This window comes from Oncorhynchus clarkii, chromosome 16 (genome assembly GCF_045791955.1).
Source record: "Oncorhynchus clarkii lewisi isolate Uvic-CL-2024 chromosome 16, UVic_Ocla_1.0, whole genome shotgun sequence".
Classification (NCBI taxonomy): domain Eukaryota; kingdom Metazoa; phylum Chordata; class Actinopteri; order Salmoniformes; family Salmonidae; genus Oncorhynchus; species Oncorhynchus clarkii.
Genome location: NC_092162.1, coordinates 47,774,570 through 47,787,973, shown reverse-complemented (window position 1 = coordinate 47,787,973; position 13,404 = coordinate 47,774,570). Strand labels below are relative to the sequence as shown.

Genomic DNA, 13,404 nt, shown 5'->3' with positions numbered 1-13,404 from the left:
GGAGAGCGGGAGAGGAGGAGGGAGAGAGAGAGAGAGAGAGAGAGAGAGAGAGAGAGAGAGAGAGAGAGAGAGAGAGAGAAGACAGAGGGAGAGGGAGGGAGAGAGAGAGAGAGGGGAGGAGAGAGAGAGAGAGAGAGAGAGAGAGAGAGAGAGGGGGGAAATAGATCATTGTGAGTGAGTTACCATGGTGGCTCATGCTTTCTGCTGAGGTTTCAGTCAGCTCAAACTGAGCTCAAAGAGCATTGCTTAATGAGCCCAGAAATCCATACAGCCAAGTCTGACTAAAGCTCGCTCTTGGGGTTGCTTTCAAAGCTACAGCAGTAAAGGAAATTTGCAAACCATTTTCAGGGGTTGTTATCGTCCTATTGTTTTTTTATTATTGAAAAAGCATTCCCTACATCATTTTTCTTCCATCTGAAATAACCTTTTTGTGCACTATTTTCAGAATAACCCAATTCTAACTGCATGTCTGCTGCTAGGTGAACTCAGAGGCTTGGATTTGGAGGAGTAGGTGTGTGTGTCTGTGTTTCTTTGTTGTTGTTCAAATAAACCATACATAACTCAATGCTGATTTCTCATTTTTAATGCTTATAAAATCTTTGGTTCAACTATCCAATTGATGGTAACAGCCACTTTGGACTTGTTGCCTATGTCCTCCAAAAATCAAATGTATTTTATTGGCAGCCGGCAAGCGGTATGTCGCCCCTTGGCAAACAACCAAAGCTTATCACCACGTAGGTGTAATTTGGCAGTCAAATGACAAAGCTTTGTTATTGCTTCAGGGAGATAGGTACACTGTACATTACATCAACATCTGGAACTGATACAAATCAACACCGTACATATCAGAGCCTTCATATTGTGAATATTTACTAAAGTCTCCCCATATAACCCAATACACTGAGTGTGGACGTGGCTGGTCTGCATCCTGTATCCAGAAAACACAACCCACACACAGAGCGTGTCTCCCTCTTCCTTTTTGGCAAGCCATAATCATCATAAATATTTCTCTACCCTCATGATCATTAGTGTTTGGTGTGATACTGCCTCTCTTAGCGTTTTGGAGGCATGTCGTGACAGTGCTGCATCACCCTGTCTGCCAACTCTCAGTGCCTCACAGACAGTGTGCGACTTGGACAAACACACTGGCTGTGCCACTCTCCCCCGCACAGCACCACCGTGGTTCGCTAGGAATGCTCTCTCTCTCTCTCTCTCTCTACCCCAGCGCAGCGCCCATGGACTTTCACAGGATGGCTGAGTCATGGTCTTTAGGTTACAGCCAGAGCCAGCCCCAGGCCCATATCAGCACCAAACTGCTTGGGATCTCTGTCACAGTGTCGCCGTGATGCCACTGTCTTCCAGATGTGAAACAAGCAATAAACACTTTCTCCCACCTAAATAGCATTCCTTGATCTATGACTTGCAGTAGAATTGATGTGTATCAAAGGGGTTTGGTCTGCCCCATCATGGCTGCTCCCTGTAGCACAGTTTCATGTTAGCTTAGGTATTCCCCACAGAGATCCAGTTATTCTCTGTGGAGACTGGGGCAGCTGTGCTTCCTCTGTGGTGCCACGTGTGAGAAGCCCTCTCCACACCAGTTTCAACCCTCTCAGCAGTCTGCGGTGAAGCCCACGGCCAGGCCAGCTGTTCAGGTGCACTTTATGAGATAGGCTCTTGGGTATTTAATAGACCTAGTTTGTGCAATAACTGCCGACTGGTATCCCTCAGCTTATTAGAGGAAAAGTGATGCTATGTGCTTCTCTAAGAGTGACCAGATGCCCTTGTAGCAAGGTATCGTGATTTCCCCGAGTAGATCAGGTTTTGTTTTTCAATGGTGTTATTTCTCCAGAGTGTTTGAAGCTTTTGGCGATGGCTGCCAAAAGCCTGTTCCTGCTCGCAGACGGACACCAAGCTCTTTAAAGTGCTAACAAATTTCTTCTCTTCTGCTTCTTGTTGAAAGTCAGTCTTCTCTGTGAAACGTGTCAGTGTCTAGAGAGGAGCTGGACTACCCTCCCTTCCCTGACTAGATGACCTCCATTCTTCAAATCAATCAGGCTAACGCACGGACTGGCCTGGTGAAATTGCTTTTTTATCCCCAAAATGCCTGGAAGCTCTTGTCAAAGCCAGGGTAAAAATATATATATATTTTGACCTCAACTGTCTGGAGGAAGAGCTGCCGGCCTCATGAGAGGAGTTGGTTGATGTCCTGTGAGGAAGTTGGGGGAGGAATGGGGGTGGGGGGAGTTTAACTCACCTTGTCCCAAAAGCAGCCAAACATCCACGTGTGCACACACTCATTTGTTTGTCTCGACACTATGTTCTTAGTACTCTGATCCTCTATCATTCATAGTATCATGTGTTGCATTATCTAACTGTGCTCTCTTGTTCACTTCCCTTGTTCCACACAGGAGCAAACTACTGAAGCACTTTCCTGTCTCTGCTCTGTCTTTGTATGATCCTCTTTGGAACTGCATTGTATAATAGACATCTTTTTAAAAGGATAATGAAAAGCATTCGGTTTTGGGATCAGTTCCACCACCTATAGATCCTGGTGTGTGTGTCTAACTGTGATGTACTGCATGTGTGTTTCTCTCTGCAGAGACGTGTGCAGTGAACAACGGTGGCTGTGACAGCACGTGTCATGACGCGGTGACCGGAGTCCGCTGCAGCTGTCCTGTTGGCTTTACTCTCCAGCCAGACCGCAAGACCTGCAAAGGTAACCTAACACACATACACAAAGCCAGTCTCCCACTCTCACCTCTCACCACTCATCCTCTCAAACAGCAACTATCCACCTGTCAATGACATTATCTCTACTCCTTTCACATTGTCAATCATACAGTCTCCCAACCTCTCACACATACAATGTGTTATCACTAGACTTAACCCACACTTTGTCCTTCATGTTCTAAAGCATAGTATTCTGTCAGTCACCCTGTTACACTACCAGTTAAGTCTGTCAATCATTATTTTCCTTCCTAAACTATCCACTCATTCTTTGTAGGGTTTCCTTTTGGTCTATCTTGCTGGTTCCTAAGGTTTTACTGCCCCACCCCAAAACACACACACACACACACACACACACACACACACACACACACACACACACACACACACACACACACACACACACACACACACACACAGTGGCCATGGAGAGCAGGGACCTGACACTCTAATCAGAGATGCATTGTGGGCTCGTTGAGGCGTGTAGGACTGCTGCTGTCTGGTTCCCCAGTGGCGCCTTGCCACCCTGCTCTGCCTCATCTCCTCTGTCTCATCGGAAGCCTCTGCCTCTGTCACAGCTCTTACATTGGGATAGAGTGGGAGTTGAGGTCTAGTGATGCCAACACTTCAATACTGTGTATATTCGAATGACCCTGATCTTCTGGGTACTGCTTTGGCAGCAAATCCATTTGTCAAGCTACCCATATGTTGTTGCTGTCAAATACAAATAGCTTGATATCCCCACAACTTATCAAAAGCTGTTCTTAATTTATATAAACAAGAGCATGGGAGTAAGAACGTTTTAGATTAGAAGTACATTTCAAGGAGATGATAACAAAGAGAGAGAGAGAGAGAGAGAACGAGAGAGAAGAGCTCTGTGGAGAAACTCAAGACTGTTGATGCTGCCAAAAAGCCTAGAATAGGAGTCTGCTTCCCCTTCGGTACTCATAACGTTACGCTAACAACTCTGATAAAAGTACATTGGGTTTATTAGTTTGGTTTGAGAGGAAAGAAAAGGAAAACAACCTCAGACAGCACTGGCAAGAGAAAACAGGGGCCCGCTGCGGGCAAGGGACCTCTCAGGGGGAGAGATGAAGAGAGAGACAGGAGAGAATTATTATTTTATTCAATTTCTGATGCATTTATTTTAACCAGATGATGTACTAAACTGTCCCTCAAGAGACGGAAGCTTCATTTACAATGATGATTCAGAGTTAGTCTGATCGAACTTGCAAGTCCAAGTCCCGATCAAAGCCCGGGTGAGCCATATAATGTATTGATTTGTTATTGACGATGAAAAGAATGGTCGAGCTGTGGTGGGGCTGTGCTGCTGAGACATAGCTCTCCCCTTGCTGTCTCTGTAAGAGCTGTGATCTATTCTAAACACATACAGACCCAGATCATACCCGTCCCAGATCTAAGGAGAAATCCCTGATGCACTTTCCCTGTGCATCTCTCTCTTCTCTCTCTGGGATGGATCTCCAGTCATCCATGTGGATCATCGTACTCTACTTAACACCCCGACTGCTCGGCCCCAGAGTCATCCATCACACATACATATTTCAGCCCTCAAACGCACACCACATCCTTGCCCTCTATCTCTCTCTTTCTCTCTCTTTCTTTCTTTCTTCCTTTCGTTCTTTCTTTCTTTCTTTATTTCTGTCTGTCTTTTTCTTTCTTTCTTTCTTTCTTTCTTTCTTTCTTTCTTTCTTTCTTTCTCTCTCTCTCTCTCTCTTGCTCTCTCCCCCTCACCCTCTCTACTGCACTTTCTCTTGTTCTTTCTCTCTCTTCCTGTCTGTGCATTGGAGTGAGTTCTCTGCTGTATGTGTTTTCTGTTCTCAGACATTGACGAGTGCCGCCTGAACAACGGGGGATGTGACCACGTGTGTCGGAACACAGTGGGCAGCTTCGAGTGCAGCTGCAAGAAGGGCTACAAGCTGCTGACCAATGAGAGGACTTGCCAAGGTAGGAACCCATCACTCCAACCAATCATCGGCTACCGCCTGTTCTGTGTGCCCTTCACCTAATGACATAGATTTAGATGGTTATGAGTTAGGCAGGTTGTTTATTCACTCTGTTACTGAGGTGAATGACAAGGTAATAGTATTGTCGTGATAATAATAAGTCGTCTTACTCCTCCCTAATTGTTTTGGCTTCAGCTTGCTGAGAGGAGCTGCCAAACCAGGCCTCTCTCTAGCTTGTTTGTTTCTAAGATTCGGCGGTAGCCGTAGTTCAGCGGGAGCCAGGGGAGCCACCCACAGAACAAATAAACAGTTTGCCATGCAGACCTACTACTACAGGTGTGGAATAAGTGCTCTAAGTCTAAAAAACCTCTGGGTCTTGACTTGGGCAAACCATCTCCCTCCCAAACATCTGGCACTGCTGGGAAGAGAAGTCAAGGCAAGAACTATGGAAATTAGTGTATTGATGTGGTCAATCAGGATCAGGGCTGGTACATATCAGTGACATGCCTTGGGCTCAACATTGAAACACATCATCCTAAACATGCACATCTATGCCAAGTATGGGTATTTAAAGTGTATGCTGTCCAACTCACTGTAAAGAGACCAACTGTTTCTGTAATTGAAGTTGAGAACGTGTTAAGGTACATCAATCTGACTCTTTGGGGGTCAGCACTTTCTCTCCTTATTTGGAATCTATCTAGATAATGCTGTCATTTTGCAGATGCTTTTAGCCAAGGCCTCTCACATTTAACACAAACAATATGACCCAAGGGAGAATTGAAAACACATCTTTAATGTTCCTGTGGCACTTCCCAACAACCAACTCAGTCACATGGTCTTGGGAATATTCCAAGCTGAGAGGAGGAGGGTGATGTTGTGTTGAATGTGAGTGGGGCTACTTAGGAACAGTGTTGAGATTGTTAGGAACAGTTTGTTTTGTCTGCAGAGTAGGGTGTTGATAAAACTGGCCTCCAGTTGAGTGAGGCGTTGTCAAGCCAACATCCTCGGCGGCACCCCTGTGCTAGGCTGCACCACACCCCACCACACTACACTACACTACACCACACCACACCACACTACACTACACAACACCACACTACACCACACCACACTACACTACACCAAACCACACCACACCACACTACATACACTACACTAAGCCACACCACACTACCACACCACACCACACTACACTACACCATACTACACCCACACTACACCACACCGCACCACACCACACTACACTACACTACACTACAATACACCACACAACACTACACCACACCACACTACACTACACTACACTACACTACACCCACAGCACCCTACACTACACTACACCACACCACCACCACACCACCCCACACTACACTACACCACACCACACCACACTACACATCAACACACCACACCACACTACACTGCACAACACTACACTACACAACACAACACCACACCACACTACACCACAGTACGCTACACTACACTACACCACACCACACTACACCACGCTACCCTACACCACACCACACCACACTAAACTACACTATACTACACCACACAACACCACACAATACTATACTACACTACACCACACCACAATACACTACACCACACTACACCACACCACACTATACTACACCATACTACACCCACACTACACCACACCACACTACACTGCACCACACTACACCACACAACGCTACACCACACCACACCACACCACCCTACACTACACTACACTACACCCACACCACACCACCCCACACCACACTATACTACACCATACTACACCCACACTACACCACACCACACTACACTGCACCACACTACACCACACAACGCTACACCACACCACACCACCCTACACCACACTATACCACACTACACCCACACCACACCACCCTACACCACTCTATACCACACCACACTACACCCACACCACACCACACCACAGTACACTACACCACACTACACTACAGTTACCTACACTACACCACACCACCCTACACTACACTACACTACACTACACTACACTACACCACACCACACTACACCACACCACACCACACCACACCACACTTCACTACAGTACACTACCCTACACCACACCACACTACACTGCCCCACACCACACCAAAACTACACTATACTACACCATACCACACTACACCACACCACACTATACTACACCATACTGCACCCACACCACCCTACACTACACCACACCACAGTACACCACACTACAGTACAGTACACTACCCTACACCACACCACACTACACTGCCACACACCACACCAAAACTACACTATACTACACTACACCACACCACACTATACTACACCATACTGCACCCACACTACACCACACCACACTACACTGCACCACCCTACACTACACTACACCACACTACACCCACACCACACCACACTACACCCCACTATACTATACTACACCGCACCACACTACACCCCACCCCACTACAGTACACCACACCACACTACACCCCACTACACTACACCACACCACACTATACCACACCACACTACACCACACCACACCACACCACACTACACCCACACCACACCACACTACACCCACACCACACCCACACCACTCTGCACTACACTGCACCACCCTACACTACACTACAGTACACTACAGTACACTACACCACACTACACTACACCACACCACACCACACTACACTACACCGCACTACACTACACCACACCACACTATACCACATGTAGGTGGCATGTACATGTAGGTGGCAGACTGACTGACTGACTGACTGACTGGGCCATGAAAGGGAGCCATAGGATTCAGCAGGTCTATAGTGTGATTCTAGTTGACTACTGGCTTTTTAGTGCTTGTGATTCCTCCCCTCCCCCTCCTATTTTTTTATTAGATGTTTTGACCTTCAAGATATCATGTTTAGGTAGTCCCACATGACCGTACAGTATTTCCATGACAGGTACTCAGGGTTTTCAGCCCAACACCAGCCACTTGGCTTTTGCTCAATAACTGTGACATCTTATATGCAGCAGACAGATAGCAGACAAAACATCACACCACCACAAGCGCAACAGAGTATCACAGCTGAACAGGCTTATGGCTGAATATACTGCTTGGACATTTTTTCTTAGCTGTGTTTTTCATGCATATCTTTTTTTGAGTTGACAATGTCCTAAGATCAACAGCAATATACTCATTCTTAGTTAAGCGGTGTGTGGCCAGCACTTTCTCAGGCCCCGCTGGGTGACTGGAGCAGGGGCTATATCCCAGCTAGCTGAGATCTGGCCTGGCTGGCCATTGTTATTGGGAAGTTTGGGGTGCAAAAAGGAAGAAGGAAATGTGGTGAGCATGAAGCCAAATAACACTCATCTACCCACTTAAAGCCAGTGTCATGAGTGAGTAAAAGAGCTAGAAACTCAATCAAAAGAAGTCCTGCCTTATCAGAGATGTGGCTGTGCTGTAACATTCTGTAAAAACTACTACAGTACAGAAAGTGCATAGTACAGTGTTGGGATATATAAACTGAACTTCACAACCTTTTATCTTGGTTTGAACTGTCAGTGTTTCCCAGATGACAGAGGACCACGCGTGGTCCATCAATCAAGACGTGACATGTCTGGCCCGGCCAGGTCCAGGGCCTGGAGGCATTCCTTACCCCTTCCTGCCCCCTGTCCTCCCCCATTGCCTGCTGATCCCAATGAGGGCATGGTGGGAGTGCCCTTATCAGATCCTACTAGGTCTCCCTCAGAAGGAGCATCACTGATAAAGGCCTTATCTACTCTGTGTAAACAGCCTCGGCCAGGCATTGTTTCACTGTTCTATTGTTGTAATATTTATTTGTTCTGAAGGATTGTTATTTTGTGTAACTGAGGGGGGAAGAGATGAGGTGATGAGGTGAGTCGTAGGCCAGTCTGGGACACTGTGGGTCTGCGACGGAGGAGGATTGTCGAAAGAAACCTGTGGCCTTAGATTTTTTTATTTTCATCATTCTCTTTCAATCTGACACTGTAGGGGCGATATGCCTGGCACCCCATAAATAACACACTTACAGAAATGTAAGATTGTTCAGATTGAAGGGCAAGACGAGGGTGTTTCTGTTTGTATTCTATTCAAAAACAGCAGCCACTGTTCTTTCAGTGTGTCCCTCATCTCTGGTCCCGTGTCCCCTTGCACGTACATGGGCCTCTAGCCCTGCCAACCCCCGCATACCTCACTGTACCTGCTGGTAAACAACGACCGTAGTCCCAGGCATCCTGACACATCCAAGCCCATCCCTTGCTTTGTACAGTGTAGTACAATACGCTGCAGGTTGCTTCTTCCCATTGAATCCTATTGATCAGAGATGAATAGAATGTGTCCCAGCAGCAAAGCATGTCCCCAGTCAACACCAGTCCTGAGATGGTGGCTTGCATCCCAATATCCCAGAAGAGTGCCTTCAAATAAAACAAATGATTCTAGTTAATTTCTATTTTTGACTTTGGAATTGTGAGCTCAGTAAAAGTTAGCTTTTTTTAGCCCCAAAATAATAAACCAATGTGGTAATACATAAAACGAACCGCTCAGCATCTCTCATTTCTCAGTGTTAAACAATAACACTATAAGATTCCATTCAAGTTATTGGGAAAGAGTTCACAAAATAGTGGGGATCACTTCCACTTCTTTAGGTGGATGAATATCTACTATTTATGCCAAGTTGCCTTTTAGGGGTTTTAGAAACTTTCAACATCACCCGGTGTTCCTCCTGAAGCACCGAAGACACCCTGTCTACTCTTTTGAAAGCTGATCACTTAATAGTTGTTTAATCTCAACCCAATCCCACGTCTTTGGCTGGAGGTATTCTCACAAGAGGCTTGCCAAAACTCCTTGGCTGTGTCTCAAACAGCACCCTATTCCCCATATAATGGTGCCCTATGGGCCCGGGTAAAAGTACTGCAATAAATAGGAAATAGTGTGCCATTTGTGACGCATCCCTAGACTAGTAACTTCTCTCTCAAGGCTGGACAGAGTTCAATGGTATAAGGGATTACGCCTCAAGTATGAACATTTGGGGATGTCCACTGTGCTAGAAGGTAAAAGGAGAAAGAAAACTCCCTATATTGCAGCTGACAAAGTTAAGATCTTCCTTCTTGTTCTTGGTAACCCAGTATTTTTTAGCTTTAGCAGTATTCCTATAATTGCCATGTAATGTATACTATCAAACCATTATCATCTTTTTGATGTTGGGCTGACAGTGCCTTAGAGCCAGGTAAGACAAAGTTCAGGATGGGGAGAATATAGACTATGAAATGCCTGGGAACCTCCCTACATTTTCTATCCTTTTCAATTTAGCCAATTAAATTTCCAGTAAAGCTGTAGCTAGGCCCCGTTCTCTCCAGTTCCCAGCTCTCTTCTCTGTAGACGCTGTCTGGACTTGACATATGTAATTGCTGACATTTAAACATTGGATAGTAGGCTACCGAACCCAAATGTCCTCCACCTTATTATTTTAATGGTCTCAGCCAGGGCTCCATTTTTATTCACAGGCATGGAGAGTGATATCAGAGGTACATGTATGAGAGGCCAGTGGTGTTCCAATTATCTGATAAAGTCCAGCAGGGAATAAGGATAAGAGGAAGTAACAACAGACAGAAAGTTATTCTCGTGCACCCAGTGCAAGGTGGTGGGCCTGGGGGGCAGGGGTCAGGGTCAGGGAAGATGACTGGAGAGATTCTTTAGACAGACAGAATCATGACCCGCCTCTGGTCTCACGTTACAGCACATTCCTAGATAAGCAGAACTGCTTCTCAGACAAATGATTTCCACTTGGCTTCAGAACACAATAATAAGACATTTGAGATAGTGAGTTTCATTAAATGGTTATTTTTTAGTGGAAGAAACAGTGGTATAGTGAAATGATTGACAGGTAACTTTGGAATTGAAAAATGGCCCAAAGCTCCTGTTATCAGTAGGTGAAACAGTCTTGCTACTGCTCAGACTGGCAACCAATGTCTCATACCAAACAAAATGGTATTCAATTTAAAAAACATTATTTATTTATTTTGCTGTGTCCCATTGCAATTTATTTCTAATCCAAGTCGTCATATATATATATATATATATATATATTTTTTTTCTATTATAAAATCTCAAATGAGTTTTGAGAAGTTGTGTAAGTGAATAATGTGAACTTCTCTCTGTATATTCCCCTCTTCCCAGACATTGACGAGTGTTCTTTTGACCGGACCTGTGACCATTCCTGCGTCAACTCCCCCGGCAGCTTCCAGTGCTTCTGTCATAAAGGCTATGTTCTCTACGGTCTGGCACATTGTGGAGGTGAGGTGATACTTATTCCCCCTCTCAACGTGTCTGTACACCATTACTCACACAGTCCACCTCACTTTCTCTAGAAACCACACCTGCCTGCTAAGTTATCCATAATAACTTGAATCTTCATTATCATTACTGCAGCTAGCTTCTATAGCAACTTGTTTTTTTTATAGCCTGTTTGTATGGCTCCCTAGTTCATATTGCTTACCAGACCAGTCGAGTCTAATGCTAGCAATCCCGAGGTGAAGGAAGACTGGATTTTTGTGACATGAGTAGTACACAGTAGCACACATGACTCCACCTGTTGCACTAAAACAAACAATTATTATAAGAGGTATGTGCATGAAGCTGTGGTGAAGTTGTTGATCTATTCCAGTGTGGTAGAAATAAAGGTAGGCCGTCTCGTGTGCCAGATCTGCAGGGCAGAGAGAGAGGGGGACCCGTTTGAGCGCATCAGGCTGTTTCAGCGGCCCTTTCATGGTCTGTGTATCACAACTCTGAATCTGCTGCTGTCTCCAGAGCCTGAGGGCCTCTCAGAGGAGGTGTAGAAATAGAGAGGGAGAGAGAGAGAGAGAGAGAGAGAGAGAGAGAGAGAGAGAGAAAGCCTATATACACACACAAAACACGTTGCAATTATTTCTTCTCCATTCTTGTTCGTTTTGACAAGTCTACCAAGGCAGGAATGTAATGATAGCATATTTCCAGGACATGGAATGTGGTAATATGTGTGAGTGAGAGGGATGGAGAGGGCAGGAAAATTGCCTGGCATAAGAGCTGTGTGTGAATCTGTGTGCCATTGTAGAGTCCTCCTAATGATGAATGACTCTTCCCTCCATCTTCTCTCACATTAGAACTGTTTGATAACCCTGAGATTTATGTTGCTTGCCCTGCACCTCCTCTTCTACAGCAGTGACCAGGGTTGTGTTATTCCCCACTGTAGCTTATCAGTTGAAACATAGCTCCCAAACACTCCAGAGACTGCTGCTCAGTGCTTAATTTAACAATGGACTCACCCCAAACAACCCCTATAAGGTCAGTGACCTGCTGTCAAGGAAAGTGTGGAGGCCTGTCATCACTGGCTGAGAGAGACTTCCCCGACTGAGACGTTCTCCTCCAAGCCATTAGGAAAACATAATGTTAGAATTACACTGGGGCGTTAAAGTGAGAGGTGTGATATGAGGTGGCACGCTAGCTATAGAGTTGATAGATGTTACTGTCTGGTACATGATAAATCCATCTGAATGAATCAATATGTTGTTTACATAAAACCAGGTTGATATTTGATCACTAAGATACAATGTATATATATATACATGTTCTATTTGACTCGGTTACAATCACGTGATAAGCATTGAGTAGACTAATGAAGACAAGAAAGGTCCCAAAGAACCTATCTTTGAGACAAGGTACCCCGTTATAGCTAACAGCCCTAGATCAATGCTGTAGAGCCCTAGATCTATGCTCTACAGACGTGGTGCTGTCTGTCTACTGTTGACCTTCACAGTCAAACTGTGATTAGCCTATTCTATAGCCTCTCAGTCTCACCGGAGTTTGGGGCAGAAGAATGCGTGTCGGGGAGATGATAGGTATTGATGTCTATTGAAGAAAGCAAGAGCCGCCGGCTGAGCTAGCTTATTTTCATATTTCTTTTTGTCCCCCCTGGAATTGGAGTAATGCCTTCGACACCAGCGGATGATAGCAGCCACATACAATTGTCAGCATGCATGCCAATCTGAAAGTCTTTTACTTCTCTCTTTGACTCTCCCCCCTTATGTTCCCGTCCTACATTGGCCTCTGGGATACATGAGTTGATTTCCTCTGAGGATGCCGAAACAGAAACAGACAGAGCCAGCTCTAGAGATGGCTTGATAAAAGCATACTCAAAAGTCTATTCACATTTCAAGCTTGAGAAGAATAAGAGGAAAAAATCAACTTTGCTTGGCATAGAGAAGTGATTCTCTCTCCATCTCCCGCTCTCTATTATTTAAATGGCGTTCTTCAACATGAAGGTTAGACTTCAGACAAGTTGTTAGACAGACGGATGCATCTCCTTTGCATTGAGCGGAGCTGGCAACTCAACACCAGCCAAACACTCTTGATGAAGTCATCATCTCCATGGCGGGACAGAGCACTGGAGGCTCGCAGGCTGTTATTCACGCCGTACAGAACAGGGAGGAACATTTTCTATCTGCAGGCCACATCATCAATCACTGTCATTATCTGTGTTCCTCTGCTGGTGTCCCTGTCACTTAGCCTGGCTGAGCACTCAGCCCCGAGCCACACTGCCTTGCCTTGTCCCCCTCATCACACTAATAAAGTCATTTTCTGTCTGGGTTCCTAGGCAACCTCCATCTGGTTCCTGTATGGTTTGAGTGGTTTTGGTTTCTG

General features: G+C 45.5%; 1 protein-coding gene across 4 annotated transcripts in view; it reads left to right on the top strand.

Annotated features, from left to right (window-relative positions):
• Positions 1-13,404, top strand: part of LOC139368619 (signal peptide, CUB and EGF-like domain-containing protein 3) — a 105,189-nt gene that overhangs the window by 76,098 nt on the left and 15,687 nt on the right. For all 4 annotated transcript variants that reach the window (XM_071107707.1, XM_071107709.1, XM_071107711.1 and 1 more), the window contains 3 exons: positions 2,600-2,716; positions 4,570-4,692; positions 10,906-11,022. In XM_071107707.1, the coding sequence (XP_070963808.1) occupies positions 2,600-2,716; positions 4,570-4,692; positions 10,906-11,022 (357 nt within the window). The remainder of the gene's footprint in view (positions 1-2,599; positions 2,717-4,569; positions 4,693-10,905; positions 11,023-13,404) is intronic.